Raw genomic sequence first — 15237 nt, 5'->3', positions numbered from 1 at the left:
ACTGCAGTACAGCAAGGAGTTTACTTTGAGGCAGACTTGTGAGCATTCTTTCTCACATGTCGTTGGGTTTTTTTCCAAGCGCCCTGGCTTCTCTTTACCCAATGACACGCACAGCAAACTTCAAAAAGCTGGATTTGGCTCAAGGTCCCAGTGCGACGCGGGACTCCGATGGAAACGAATCTCGAGAGACTCTCGCGGGACTCGGCTGCGCTTAACAAAGACTCATTGTTTATGTTCTTGGTACGACACCCATTAAGTTGCATCTTGACGTTGCTGGCGGCGTCGCTGTTGTGACTTCCCACCGCCGGGGAAAAGGCCCCCCCCCCCACCTCGGTTCTCTTTCATTCGGTCCTGTTCCTCAAACCCTCTTGTCCCGGTGGTGACCGCCGGGCTCTGTGATGTCGCTTCGCCGACGCCGTCCCCTCCTCTCTCTTCCTCCGCCGCTCCTTCTTCTTCCCTTCTCTCGGTCTCCACTTCGGAGGCAAGTCTCATCTCTCGTCTCTAGTCAGTCGTTCCTGGCCCTGCCCATTCCCGCTCGATCCCTTCTGCTTTTACAGTGGCAGCAGCATCGGCGATCCCCCCCTGTTCCTTTCCTTATTTCACTGATTCCTTGACTCATTCCTCAAATATGTTTGGCAAAAAAATCTTTGGCAAACTTGTAGCTTTTTTTCCCGTACTCGTTTCTTACTCAAGGACCATGCCTGTGATCCTTAAAATAACACCGGCAAAAAATGCACGTGTTCCGTTTTTTTTTGTTCTTGCGTAGGCGTATAGGCTGACGCATGACGTACAACGCAGAAAGAACATTAACGCACACGTCGGGCCCCAGAGCGCGGGGGAGGTGTTCTCGCTCAAGAAGGGGAACTGAACAGTTGTTTGCGACCACTCGGTGATTTCCGTCACCGGCGTTTGTAGTCCGGTCCAGTTTGGTCCGGTCCGTTCCGTGCGGAGTTGGTGCTCCGGGTTTTTCTCGTGCGCTCGCCAACTTAACAGCTAAATCCGGTCGGTCTGGCGCACAGTCGCACGGGGTCAGTGGGCGTGCGGGCGTGCGAGCGAGCGAATCTCTGAGCAGGCGTGCGAGTGAGCGAGTTGAGAGCGAGAGGGCGCACGAGGGAGATCGCCCCGGCGAGCGAGTAGGAACTTGCCCCTGTGTGGGCGACGCCGTGTGGACACGCTTGCTGCGGAGCGAGGAGAACACCTGGCCCCGTTTGCCGTGGGACGTTTAGGATCGGCGGATAAACGACAACGCGTCACGTAAGTCGTAAGATGTTTCACGGTTTCTTTCTTCAGTGGCGGGGCACTTGCCATTGACCTCAAAGTGCACCTAGCCTGGCACATGGTGATGTTTGTCCGTAGACCTTTAAGGATCAGAGGGTAAAAAATAAGTTGTAAAATACTCACGTTTTTTTCTCTTTTAATGGAAAGACTTATTTGTAAATCTAAAAAAATATGTCGTAACTTTGTGGCAGGCTGCTTTCGATGACAGTTATGACGTCGTGGTTATGGTTTATTGTTGAATAGGATAAACAAAAAAAACGTTGAGGATTAAGTGTGCCTCGCATGGTCCTTGTAGCAATAAAACAAGGATTAATTAGTTACACGGAGAAAAAAAAATAGTTTTCTTTCAGAAAAAAAAGTCACGGGGACCAGATTTTGATCTCGGAGGAAGTTCAACGTTCGTCAGGTTTTTTTTGTTTTGCCAAAAAATGTGCTGAGGTATTCGGTGCCTAACAATGGGGGCTCGGTCTCCGCAGCAGCGGCGATGTTGATTTGGCCATTTCAGCCGAAGCACACGCTGTTTATTTGTACGCACTCAAAGTAACGTTCCCTTCGAGAACGTGCGCAGGTTAGCGGCAGGTTAATGGCATGGCACTGCCACGCCAGAAGTGGCTGATATTTCAGGGTAATTGACGGGGAGTGGGGCGGCCGACGGGGATGGAACGTGACCCCCCCCCCCCCCCCCGAGAGGACGTCTCACGAGGAGACGGAGCGACGAAATCTCCTCGTGTTGCCGTCGCACCATCGTGACGGATGGCGGCGGCTCGGGGAGGCCCTTCATCCAGCAGTGGATCGATCTTGGCCGATGAAGATAACAATCAAATCTTGACTTAAAGCTTTCGTGACTGCAGGAATTCATATTCTTTGGGTATTTCGGTAAAGCCACGTAAATAGAAAAATTAAAAAATATATAACACGATGATGACGATTGCTTGTGTTGCGATCGAAACGTCGTGATTTTTTAAATAATTTTTTCTATCTACGTGGCTTTACCGAAAGACCCAAAGAATAAGATAACGATCGTAACGATAATAAAAAAGTTATTTTCTCCTCGTAAAAATGCTCGCTTTAAAATCGCCGCTGGAAAACTTTCCGTAGCCGACTTGTGTTTCACCGCCAGACGGGCGTGCGGAATTCAAAGTCGGGTTAGAGGCTACGACGTTCAATTATTTGCCCACTTCTTCGGTTACGTTTCATTTACCGTATTCTCTTCGGGTTAAGAACCTGAGCAAATTCCACACGCGCAGCACCACTTATTGGCTTAAAGGGCGCGAGAGAGCGCGCGCAAGAGAGAGGGAACAAGACGGGCAACTTTGGGACGTTCAATAAAGACTCCGAGGTTGTTCCTCGCCAGTCACCCCTGCAAGCGACTCGGCAAACAGCGAACCGCACTTTGGCGAGCGCCGGCAGTGAGCGGTGAGGGAGGGGGGGGGTGCCGAGCGCTCGCGCCGGATTGTTCCGCCACAAGTGAGGCAAGGGGCGGCCCGTGTGACTTTCCGAAGCCGGTGTGCGGGCGTCACGCTCCGTTTTTTCTGCGCGCTTTCCAGACGAGGTTGCAATTGTTTAATGCGTCAGCTCTCTCCTTGTGTCCGTCCGTCCGTCGGTCTTGTGTCTGTGTGCGTGCGTGCAACTCGGGGGCACGATAACGCTCGTGGAGATGAGCCAGCGTGAACGGCACCTGCGTGTAAAGTTGTGACGCTGTTAGAGAGAAAAACGGTCCTGTTGGGCAAAGGGTTTGCTCAAAGCCTCGAGACAACAAAATACCGGCTTTTTCGTTTGTTTCTGATCAATAGTTAGAGCTTGCAAATTAGTATCGTTGCCCATTCATCACATACGTGCTGTATGTACCGTACGTAGCCAACCGTGCTAATCGGAGGTATGGTATTTGCGACCCAGTGCTCCCTTGGTAGAGATACTTTTAGTCTCAAAAGCCCCTCGTGGACATGCACATACACCTCCAGCCATCGGTTTCTATCCACTGCTGGACGAATGTTCCCCAAGCTACGCAGCCGCCGTTTCCTCACGGCCCCTTGCGATGCCGCCCGCAGTCCGCCTCGCGCCCTGCTACACGGCCTCTTAACCGTCGCTCCATCTCCGCGGTGAGCGACATCTCGCCGCCGCCACCGGCGTCCCCTTCGCCGTCGCCGAGCCGGCTCGCTGCCGTAAGGCTGCGAGTTCGTATCCTGGTTTTCGGGCTGACTCACCCCATTATCCCTACGGAGGCCGGTAAAATAGCTACCGCTTTGCGGAGAAGGATGGCGCCGCTGCCGTAGGAACGTGGAATTCCCGCCAGAGGCTCAGGGCTGTGAACGAGAGGTTGAGCGCAGCGGCAACTCTCCATCGGAGCAGGAAGTCCCTATGACGTTCTTGAGACACACACACAGAAGAGGCTCTCCTGTCAGGAAGTAGCTTCGTCGCGACACGAGGAGCCGGCCTCTGTGACCTTGGACTAGACCTCCGTACCGCTTCATCGACTCGGCCCAAAATAGGCGGCTATCGCGGTGTCTGCTAATTTCTTTAGAACTGCTTTTTTACGTTTAGTTTTTTGTCCTTCCCCCGCACCTCCGCTGAGCACGGTTGGCCACGTACGGTGCGAAAGATGTTCAAAATACGTACGTACGTACGTGCGTGCGTACGTACGTGCTACCATGGTGCGTGCACAAACCCGTCGGGCGTGCGTCGTGCCTCCGGCTAATAGGTGTTCGCCAACGGTGCTTCGCCCTGGCGTCGGTCCGCACGGCGCGCGACAGAGCGTCTCCCTGCGCGTCGCGTCTGGTCGCCCCCCTCGTTCGGTTTTCTCCAACACATCCTCGCCGTGTTGCGTGCGGCCGCGTTGAGCTCTCGTCGCCCGTCCCGCCGTTCACGTTCGCCTGCTGCCCCTCGCCGTCTCCTGATGTGTATTGTACGGAGGCAACGATGTTGTACATCGCCGTGCCTCTTATCGTGTCGCCTTCTGACTCGCGTTGCCGCTTGCCGTCTGGACCTCCCGTCGTCTCCCGACGTCCCCCTTTGCTCTCCCCCTCGCTGTCCTCCGTCGCCTTTCCCGCCGTGCTCGTCGCGTCTCACCCGCCGGCACCGCCCCCGCCCCTCCCGTCGCAGTGTCCAAGAAGCACGGGAAGCTCATCACCTTCCTCAGATCCTTCATGAAGTCGCGACCGTCCAAGCAGCGGCTGAAGCAGCGCGGGATTCTGCGCGAGCGGGTCTTCGGCTGCGACCTGGGGGAGTACCTGCTCAACTCGGCGCACGACGGTGAGCGTCGCCCGTCGGCCGGGAGCCTATCCAGCCCTCTCCCACCCCCCACCCATCCCCGCGTGATCCACCAACCCCTCTGGCCCAGTGCCGGATTAAGGTAGTGCGGGGCCTGTAGCATATGTTATAAAGGGCCCTAAATTAAAAGACACAAATATTAAAACACACATTTTTTTACTTGCATAGTAAAGTAATTGTATTTTTTCATTTCCTATACAGCCAGATAATACGACAAATCGCTAACCTTAAACACCCAGTCGTTCATAAAAGTTGAATGCAGTATAGTACTATAGTAACAGTGCAAGTGCAGAATCACTCAACCGGAATTGCTAGCTTGAAAGCATTTAGCGCGGGGCCCTTGAAAGTTAATGCGAGGCCCGTAGCTACTACATATGTCGCTACTACACATGTAGCTGCTCCATATGTCGCTACTTTTGCTACTAGGAGAATCCAGCACTGCCCTCGCCTCCGAAGCGAGAGCTGGCTCGCAGGTCAAACTGGCTGTAACGGCTACACGACCCCATTAGCGGTTCCGGTGCCCGATGACTGTGAGGCTACCGCCGCCTCCACCCTGGTGAAGTGACGGTGGTGAGCACCCTGGGCGTACATGCCTCTCGGGTGGCCGCTCTGATTCGATCTCCCGGCGTGGCAGTTGATGTAATGGATGGGAAAATGTCTTAAATCTGTGTGGTGGGGGTCAAGTGTGGGTACTCGCATGTCGTCCAAGGCATCTGGACAACATTTATTATCGGGCTTTTGTCCCTGGATAGAAAGATTATGGCCACGTGCTCGACTCATGATGAGGATAACGGGCAGAGCGACCAGAGTGGTGGGTGAGCTACCTGGTTAGTGGGCGGGGTCCACCTGGTTAGTGGGCGGGACCACCTGGTTCATGGGCGGCAGCCACCTGGTTAGTGGGCGGGGCCAAGAAAAGTGGGTGGGGCCACCTGATTACCAGTCGGTAGGGCCTGTGAGAGTAAGGGGGAGCTGACAGATGTGGGGAGGGGTTGCCAGCTCATATTGCGGTCGTTGTTGAGCCTCCCAGAAATGCGGCAGCGGGTTCCTCCTGTGTGGTGCGGAGCTGCGAGTGATCGCTCGGTCGTGTCCGCGCGCAGTCCCGCAGGTGGTGAAGAGCTGTGCCGAGTTCATCGAGAGGCATGGCATCGTGGATGGCATCTACCGCCTCTCCGGGGTCGCCTCCAACATCCAGAAGTTACGGTGAGGACGCGCGGCGAAACTCGTCTCCCGGCACCGGCACCAGGAGGGCGGGCTCGGTTCGCGTGCATGAGTGATATAGCCTGCAGCACCACGGAGCCGTGGGGCACGCGGACAGCGACGGGGAGACCTCCATCCAGCAGTGGATAGGCCGTGGCTCATTATGATCACGTAGATCACTCGGTGTTCACCCATCCAGAGCTTGACCCGGTACCAGGCACCCCTTGGCAGTTGATCTGCGGCGAGGCCGAGCCCTTACTCTCCTACCCCTTACCCCCCCCAACTCACCCACCCTCCCACGCAGGCACGAGTTCGACTCGGAGCACGTGCCTGACCTCATGAAGGAGGCGTTCCTGCAGGACATCCACTGCGTGAGCTCGCTCTGCAAGCTCTACTTCCGCGAGCTGCCAAACCCCCTGCTCACCTACCAGCTGTACGACAAGTTCTCGGTGAGCGTGCACTCGGCCCCCGGGGGGGGCGGAGTGGGGGCGAGGGTTTGGCGCGTTGACGCGCCGTTTGTTACGCCGCCGCCGCCGTTTTTGTTGTTGCGCGGCTCCCGTCGGTGACGAGTGGTTCCGTCTGACGACGCAGGAGGCGATGACTTCCCCGACGGAAGAGGACAAACTCGTGAAGATCCACGACGCCATCCAGCAGCTACCGCCACCACACTACAGGTACGCGCGCACGCACGGGCGATCGCCCGGGCGCGTGCCGTTGCCCACAATAAAATAATTTCATAATAATTTGATACTTTGTAACCCGCCGCACGGAATTCGCTCGCTCTCGAAGAGGCGACAACGAATTGGAGGAGGTGGGAGGAGAACCGCAGGCGAGCGGGAAATGCAGCCAGGCTGGCGAGCGAGCGTCAAACTCCCGTCGAGCTCTCTGGCCCTCTGCACATTCCGGGGGTCGTGATTGGACTGCGTGACAAAGCCCCGTTGACCAATGGTCAACGTGCGCACCTTGCGAGCCCCGTTGACCAGCCACGCACGGTCGGGCGCCGGCGACCCGTTGACGCGAGTGCTGACATGCGGGACTTGGCCGTGCGTTTCTCTGGCCTCTGCAGGACGCTGGAGTACCTGATGAAGCACCTGTGGGCCCTGGCGTTGCATAGCGACAAGACGGGCATGCACAGCAAGAACCTGGCCATCGTGTGGGCGCCCAACCTGCTCCGGTAAAAATCGGCACGGCTACTGCCGGCGCCTCCAGTGTCACCAACGCCACCGGTTTCCGTCCCCATTGGCATCACCACCATCGCTACCACTGCCTCCATCATACTGGCATCAACACAATCACTGCCTCCATCACCACCGGCATGACTACCATCGCTACCACTGCCTCCATCACCACCAGAATCACCACAATCACGACCACTTCCTCCACCGCCAGCATCAACACAATCACTACCAGTTTGTACCAGATACATTTTCCGAACGAATAAGCTTCAGGTGTGGTTTTAGGCCTCAAAACACACACATCTTTGGTCTATGTAACCTAAATGTAAGTATTTATCAATAAATTTCAGCCACACAAGTGTTCATCATAGCTTATACATTTTTCCGTGATATTTATACTCCATTAAATAAACATTCTAATAAAAAAACCCACCACTTATCTCAGAGTAATGAATATCCACTTTAATACAACCCATGTACATGCACAATTATCATTTTTACGTGCTATGAAGAAGGGTTATTGCCAGAAATGTTGCCTATTCTATATGTATATAGATATATTTCTTGAAGGTAGTGTTGTTGATGAAAATGACCTTTCATGTTAATTGTGCTTGTGTACCACTGCCAATGCACATTAACCAATAATTTACGCAATTTTGGGTTCTCTATAAAGTTGTTCACATAAATACATCAAGAGTTTCCTAAAGACCAGGAAGCCAAAAACTAAAGTTTATTTGCCACCACCATCAACATAACCTTCACAATGACCACCACATTCACAAAGACAAAGATCCCCCGTATAGCCTGTTGGGGCAAGTGCTGTTAGCGAGCACCTATGAACGCCATCACGGGCACACGAGGGGGGTGGGTGACCAACTCCACGCCCGACCCCCTTTGTCTCCCGAGTGGCGATGTTTACACACCGGACCAGGTACTCATTTGAGGCTAAGTCTACCTAGGGGAGGCTCAGGACTGGTTCAGATAATTCGTCACTGGTGTTGGCCGTGAGCGAGAATCGAACTCGGGTCGCCGGGTTCGTAACGCAGCGCGGTAACCGCTACACCACCGCTCCCCGCAACCACAACCACAACCATCAACATCACAACCACCGCTACCGTCGCCAACAACAGCAACAACAGCAACACCACCACCACCGCCGCCGTTCACCGCGACTTGCCTGCGCCTTTCAGGACGCAGACGATCGAGATGGCGGGCTATAACAGCACGATGGCGTTCATGGAGGTGCGCATGCAGTCCGTGGTGGTGGAGTTTCTGCTGAACCACACGGAGGTGCTGTTCAGCGACCGCTTCTCGTCCATCGTGCGCGACAACGCAGGTGACCACTCGCGTCTCGCCGCTGCCGTAGCCGTCGGCTGCCTCCGTCAGCGCGCGCGCCCTCATTCTCGTGGCGGCACACCCGGGCAAACGTGGCAACGTTGGGCCAACGTTGGCACCGCGGTTGGACCGGCGTCGGCCCCGCGTCGGCCCCCCGACGTTTAGGTGTCGACTGGGAAGCTTTCACGAAAGTGCGCCTGTGTTGCACGGAAGGAGTGAATCGTAGGAGTGAGAGGGGAAAGTGAAAAGAGTTGTTTATGCGCTGATTGGAAGCGCCCCGTTCTTTCATATAAACGACATCATTACTGTGTCCGTAAAACCCAAAACGTCATTCATAAGGGTTCGTAATTGGAACGCTTGACCAATGCTCTTCAAAATGAAGCGGCATTTTGGTTTACTGTGCAAAAAAATAAAAAAACGAAGTAGCCGCCGAAACCTCACGATTGAGAGGGATAGCACAGGGAGAAGTCCGCCGCACACATGGACTCAATTGCCGCACTGTCATCTGTCGGCCACGTCGGCAGCCTCGCGGCTTTGGGAGTCTCAGCGCCGCGATTACGCTCCCCACATTGTGCGTATGTTTTCGGGGGTTCTGCCGCGCAGGGACGGTTGAGAAACCTGCACTATTCACGAGCGGCTGCATGGATTTTGATGGCGGCTCGTGGCGCGAAACGTCGGACGTAATGCCGGACAAGTCGCAAAACATGCGGTACAGCCCAAGAGCGCGCGCGTCGGGAGAACTCCGCGTTTATTAATTCGCTCGTTCGGTTACAGGTCGCGCTTCCGTACCGAGGCCTAAGTCTCTCCTCGTCAGCTCCTCGTCCACCAAACTGCTGAGCCTGGAGGAGGCCCAAGCGCGGAGGGACGTTGCTGCCGCCACCGCCGGCGCCGCCGCCGCCACCGCCGCCGCCATTGCCGCCGCTGCCGCCCCGCACGCGTCGCCCGCCCCGCTGACGCCCGGTGGCTCTGCCACCGCCGTCGTCGTCGGCGCTGGCGGAGCGAGCGGCCTCCCCTCGGCCGCTACGCCGGAGGGCGGGCGGGCGTGGGAGATGGCGGCCGAGGCCACGCCGGTGCTGGACATGCACGGCGAGAGGTGCGTAGCGGGGGGGCGGCGGTGGTGCCGCGCGTCGGGGTGGGGATGGTGATGGAGAGAGAAGGACGTGAACGCGCAACGCGTTGACGAGCGATGCAACCGTTAGGTTGAACCTCTTTTAAATTGATACTTGCATTTGTTTATCCCTCTCCCGATCGTTGTCTTTGAATGACTTGGAGAATGCATTCGGATCTCTCGCAGAGCAGTGCAAGCCCTTTGTGTTCGATATCAGTCCATGGGATGCCTTCAATTGACCTCGAAACACCACCTCGCTTGCTCTGCCACCGAGAGAAATGTGTGTCTCGTTACAGTCAAACTGCTTTGTTTTTCGTGACCTCGATAACTTAAGCGAAACTCACTAAATGATGTCAATTCAGATAGATACATTCGAACGTAGAACTGCATTCTGGGTGGAGGGGTAAAGCTATTCGGGCAATGCACTCGCCAATATATTTTCTTTTATATGGCGGCGATGATATCCAATGCGATTCTTTGTACCTCGATTAAGGAGGGGTCGCTCACTCCGTCGACCGACGACCCCTAACCTCTGCCTCCCTGACCCCTTGACGCTGGTGCCGGCAGGAGGCAAATGTGGGCCGGACCGGCGGGGGGCAAGGGCAAGCGCATGCCCGGCGGCGGAAGCTGGCGCACCTTCTTCCAGCTGGGCAGGGGCGGCGGCGCCACGAGGCGCAAGCTGCAGCGCAACCCGAGTGAGCCGGCGTCCACCTCCACGCAGTGCTCCACCTTCCCCGGTGAGATTCAATCCTGACGCCCCGGCATCCAGTTACCTCGGGGTGTTTTTAAAAAAAATTTTACCCCGGGGTTATACGAGCGAGGACTCCAGTTATCCGGGATTATCTGCAGTCCAAACCCCAGATAACTGCTGATTGTGTTGAGTCTGTTGTTTGTTGTCCCTTCCCCCCCCATCTCCGATTCGCACCGTACGTAGTCAGCCGTGCAAATCAATTTCAGTTAATTCGTTTAATTTTCAAGTACCCTGTGAGTTAAGAAGCTTTTGAATCGGGTTTTATCAAACAAAAACACAACCAAGTGACGGCCACCACGGACTACTGGATCCGGGTGTAGGTGGTTGGTCCCTCACATCACCCCGCGATAACCGGAGTTTTCCCGTAGACATGACGCTTCCATTGAAACTTTGCCGGGCGTCGACGGGAGAACCCAGCAAGTCAGAATAATTATGCTTCACAATCCCCGCTGCACGAGCCGCACGTGGCCTTTGGGAGTTCGACCGCGGCTTGGATCGTTGATCTCCGTGCGGCTTTACCTCTGCGTTCCCGTGTCCGCCCCCCACCCGTAGGTCTGGTGCGGTCTGAACGCGGGAGCCTGAGGTCGGCAAAGAGCGAGGAGTCACTGACCTCGCTGCATAGTACGGAGGGTATGCCTAGTTCGAGGGCTTGGGGACACACATGCACGCGCACACGCACACACGCACGTCTGGAACAATCCCCCGTATAGCCTACACTTCTAACTTGAAGGCAACGCAAACTCGCGGTTTGCCAATGCAGCTTGTTGTGTTGATTTTGTTGTCCTTACCCGGCACCTCCGATTAGCACGGTTCGCTACGTACGTTGTGAAAGAAGACCAACATACAAACGCACTTTGACTGTTGCCGAAAGCACTGTTAGCGACCGTTAGTTGTGCCTTTAACACATCCGGCCAGCTTACCACTGCTCCCAATGCATCATACAAGACAAGACAAATATCCCCCATATAGCCTTGATATACTTTTAGGGCAAGTGCTGTAAGCGGGAACCTATAAAGGCCGGCCTAGTACACAAGCGAGATGGGTAGACAGAACCATGCCCGGACACTTTGGTTTCCCAAGTAGCGATGTTTACATCCTGTAGCAGGTGCTCATTTGTACAAATACATACAAATACACAGAACCCTGCGTAGCCTAATTAAACTGCTGGAATAAATACCGTGTGTGAGCACCTGGCATGTTTATACAATGCACCAGGTACGTATTGAAGGCCAAGTCGACCTAGGGAAGGTCCACGACTGGTTCAGTTATTCCTCATCACTGATGTGACCCGCGGCCACCAATTGAACCCAGGGGGCCGGGCTCTTCGTGCAGTGTGCCGACCACTGCACCACCGCTCCCTTTACAGACGGATAGAGACGCGCAGACATGCACACCCAAAGACAAGGACGCAAATGATTCTTCTTGGTTCTTTCGGTAAAGTCACGTAGAAGGGAAATAAAATAATAAAAAGAAAACATAATAAATTATTATTTCCCTTCTACGTGACTTTTCCGAAAGAACCAAGAAGATGAATCCCTGCAGTCACGAAAGCTTTAAATCGAAATTCAAGCAAATGCATTTAGACAATAAGGCACTCTCAGGAACACAGATAGATGATGACGATGGTGGCGATGAAAACGCATTAATCACTCGCCCCCTCTCGTGACCGTCCTCCCCACCGTCTCGTTGCAGTCGAGGTGAAGGCGTGCAAACCGCGCCGCCCTCGCTCCAGCAACGACGCGCTGCCCCCCAACTACTGCGCCTCGGCGCTCTCCGACGTCTCGCAGTACGGCTCCTACGACAACCTGCCCCCGTCACCGCCCCCGGACCGGCACGACGGCACCCGCCGTCACATCAACTCCCGCGACGCGGCGGCGGAGGGAAGGGTTGACCGCGGCGGCGCTCGGGATGACGGCGCCGGCTCGGCGGAGAGGACGGGCAACGCCGCCGCCGCAGAGGAATCCGTCGGCAGCGACGAAGATCTCCTGGACCCCCCGGACGTCGGGGGCGACGGCCTGGACTTCGACCCCATGGCATTCCACCTGAGCCCAGCGCGCAGCGGCGGCAAGCCCTCGTCGGCGTCGTCGCCGGCGTCGTCGTCCGCGTCGTCCGCCGGCGCCCACCGGAGTCCGGCCGTGTTCCGGGTCGGCGAGTTCGAGGCGGGAAGTGGGGCGGGGCGGCTGGCGATGCCGACGGGGCAAGCCTCGCGGGAGCCGCAAACTCGCGAAAGCGACGCCGGCGCCGCCGCCGCGCCGGACGGGCGGAACGACCCGCTGGAGCCGCGTTCGCTCGTAGATGCCGCGGCCGTCCTCGAAGACCGCTCGCCACCGGCCCCGACCAAATCTGGCAGGGGCAAGGAGAAGCCGCAGGCGTGCGTCGGTGCGGACGCGGGGAAGGAAGCTGAGGCGGAGGCGGCGCCGACGTCGGAGGCCGGCGGCGCCGCCGCCCCGGCCTCGCCGGCTGCCGAGCGGCTCCGGAGCCCCTTCTTCGGCCCCGAGGGGGGGGCGGCGGTGGCGTCGACGCCGGCGTCGGAGGAGAGGGCGGCGAGCAAGTCGGTGTCGTTCGCCGAGAAGATGGTGCAGGCGTTCTCGCCGAAAGCGGGCCGCAACTCGGCCAAGGCGTCGCCCATGAGCATCTCCGAGCCCATCGCCATCACGCTGCCGGCGCGCGTGTCCGAGATGATCGGGGCCACGCCGGCGACGACGACCGCCACGCCGGCGGCGGCCGCGGCGGCCGCCACGGCCGCCTCTGCGCCGGCCGGGCCCGCCGGGTCCGCGGGGCCGGCGTCGCCGCTTCCCCACGGCGGTGCCGCCGCAAAGGGATTCAAGTACCTGGGGAAGTCGCCGCCCGTCATGGGGGTCACGTGGTCGCCCGACGCCCACACGGTCAACTTCTCGTCGACGGTGGATGGGGGAGCGAGCAGGGCGCGGACGCCGACCGTGGAAGGTGCGCACGCGCGCGTGCGTGTGTCTCTGTGTTTCGGTGTGTGTGTGTGTATTGATTGATTTGCGGGCTTGTGTCTGTACGTGTCAATCCGTGTGTGTCAATGGAGAGCGGTGGCTCACTGTGCTGCGAACTTGGGAACCCGAGTTCGATACCCACTCACGGCCAACACCTGTGACGAATATCTGAACTGGTCCTGGGCCTCCCCTTGGTCCAGTTAGCCTCAAATAAGTACCTGGTGCGGTGTGTGAACATCGCCACTCGGAGAGACAGAGGCAGTCGGGCGTGGTGCTGGCCACCCACCCCCTCGTGTGCCGTGCTGGCCTTCATAGGTGCTTTCCCTAACAGCACTTGCCTAAACAGCCTGTTAAGGCTATACGGGGGATCTTTGTGCGTGTCTTTGTTTTGTGTATTGATGGGTGGCAGTGTGCATGACTTGTGTCTACGCGTCAATCCGTGTCAATGGAGAGCGGTGGCTCACTGCAATGCGAACTGGGCGACTCTGAATTCGATTCCTACTCACGGCTAATATCGGTGACGGTAATTTGAACCGGTCCTGGGCCTCCCTTAGGTCGACTCAGCCTCAAGGTATTTAAACATCAGAAGCGGGGAGACAATGGATTTCTTTGTGCATGTGTCTGTGTGTAATTGAATTGTGCGTATATTTGTGTCTGTGTGCATTACGCAGGTTTGTGTCTGTATACGCATGTGTGTGTGTGTGTTATCATTTTGCGTGTCTGTACGTCAGTATCCCGGCCCAGCGGTAACACGCAGAGATTCGCGGTTCAAATCTGCCAGGCTGCCTCAGTTAATAAGTATCAACCTTAAAATATACACCGTCTGCTTCTTAGTAGCGTGTGACGTCATTTGAAAAGGGTAGTCCATTGGGTGCCAGTTTCACGATCCAAAGTTGAAAAACGCCCCACGATTTGCTCGAATGGGACTACACGGAGCAATCATCGCCCCCTGCTGGCAGACTTCAGTCCCATTTTCCGGCCGGTGCTGCGCCCGCCTTGTGTGGCACAGGGACAGCTGCCACTGGGGTACCCTCTAGTTTGACTGCAGCAGTTCATTGCCGAGCAAGCGCCCCCCCTGCACGTGCGAATCCTTGACGCTCGTCCCTCTCAAATGCTCGTCGAACAGGCATTAAGGACGGAGGAGCCACGGGCGACGTGGCAGCCGCCCAAAGAATCGACGCCAAGGGCCCTCCGGAGGACGCGACGGAGGAGCGCGCGGCTCGCGAATCGTCCGACGGCGCCGTGAGAAAGCAGACGGAGGCGACGGCGGCGACGGAAAAGCCGAGCGACAGCCGCAGGGAGAGGGAGCAGCGGCACGGGGAGGCCGCGGATGAGCGGGCGAGCGGTGGCGCCGCGGCGGCGGCCGCTGGGCGGGGCGAGCGACTGGGCAGGGCCTTGAGTCTGGACGGGGACGCGCCCGCCAGGCCGCCGGCGAGGCCGCAGAGGCTGCCGCTGGTCGGCGTCAACGATGCGGGCGGGAGGCGCGACGCGGAGGCGAGTGCACCCGCGTATCCCGTCATCGATTTCAGTGGGCCGTGATCAATCCACTGCTGGATGAAAGCCGCATCCCCAAGACGTCTCGCTCTCTCTCGTGTTTTGCATTCCTATGGCAGGGACAGCATTTATCCATGATGCTCTATTCCTCCTCTTCCTGTCCAGCCCCTATATGGAGGCCGCTGTTCACAAACTCGTGACACCAGCAGCAGCAGTCGTCATCGTCATCGTATCTAATCTTCTGCTGATGTTTCCTTGTCATTGTTGTCAGCTCTGTTGCCTCCATCCTCCTCTTCCGCTCCATCATTCAATCCATTTCTCATACGTCCTCTGCCTGTACGCAAGTTTCCTCGCTGCATCTCTGCGGTGGACGGCACCGTGTGTCCTGAGCAGACCCACCCACTTCCTGCCGTTACTTGCTCGCACACAGATGTGTGTTCAGCGGAGGAGTGATAGCACCAGTGGTTAGAGTGCTGCGCTCTGAACTCTGCAAGCCGAGTTCGATTCCTGTGTCAAGATAATTTCAGAACCGGTCCTGCTCCTTACTGACCAGCGTAGTATTGTGTTTAAACACCCCCTGCCATCGCAGTCATGGATGTTCATCCATTGGTGGATTGACAATGTCTAGAATTGATAGAAATGTTTTTTTATTTAAACCCACGTGAAGCTTGG

General features: G+C 56.8%; 1 protein-coding gene across 7 annotated transcripts in view; it reads left to right on the top strand.

Annotated features, from left to right (window-relative positions):
- The window catches only part of LOC144942929 (uncharacterized), a 96101-nt gene that overhangs the window by 73489 nt on the left and 7375 nt on the right, over positions 1–15237 (top strand). For 4 of the 7 annotated variants that reach the window (XM_078869962.1, XM_078869959.1, XM_078869964.1 and 1 more), the window contains 12 exons: positions 4378–4527; positions 5643–5745; positions 6047–6191; positions 6334–6416; positions 6809–6916; positions 8108–8253; positions 8856–8961; positions 9067–9345; positions 9928–10097; positions 10664–10741; positions 11804–13057; positions 14198–14565. In XM_078869962.1, coding sequence (XP_078726088.1) covers positions 4378–4527; positions 5643–5745; positions 6047–6191; positions 6334–6416; positions 6809–6916; positions 8108–8253; positions 8856–8961; positions 9067–9345; positions 9928–10097; positions 10664–10741; positions 11804–13057; positions 14198–14565 — 2990 coding nt within the window. Of the gene's footprint in view, positions 1–1031; positions 1255–4377; positions 4528–5642; positions 5746–6046; positions 6192–6333; positions 6417–6808; positions 6917–8107; positions 8254–8855; positions 8962–9026; positions 9346–9927; positions 10098–10663; positions 10742–11803; positions 13058–14197; positions 14566–15237 lie in introns of those variants that run through there. The other 3 variants (XM_078869966.1, XM_078869960.1, XM_078869961.1) reach the window with 3 other exon arrangements.

Source organism: Lampetra fluviatilis, chromosome 29, assembly GCF_964198595.1.
Source record: "Lampetra fluviatilis chromosome 29, kcLamFluv1.1, whole genome shotgun sequence".
In the NCBI taxonomy this organism is placed as follows: domain Eukaryota; kingdom Metazoa; phylum Chordata; class Hyperoartia; order Petromyzontiformes; family Petromyzontidae; genus Lampetra; species Lampetra fluviatilis.
This window is presented reverse-complemented; position numbering and strand designations above follow the sequence as displayed.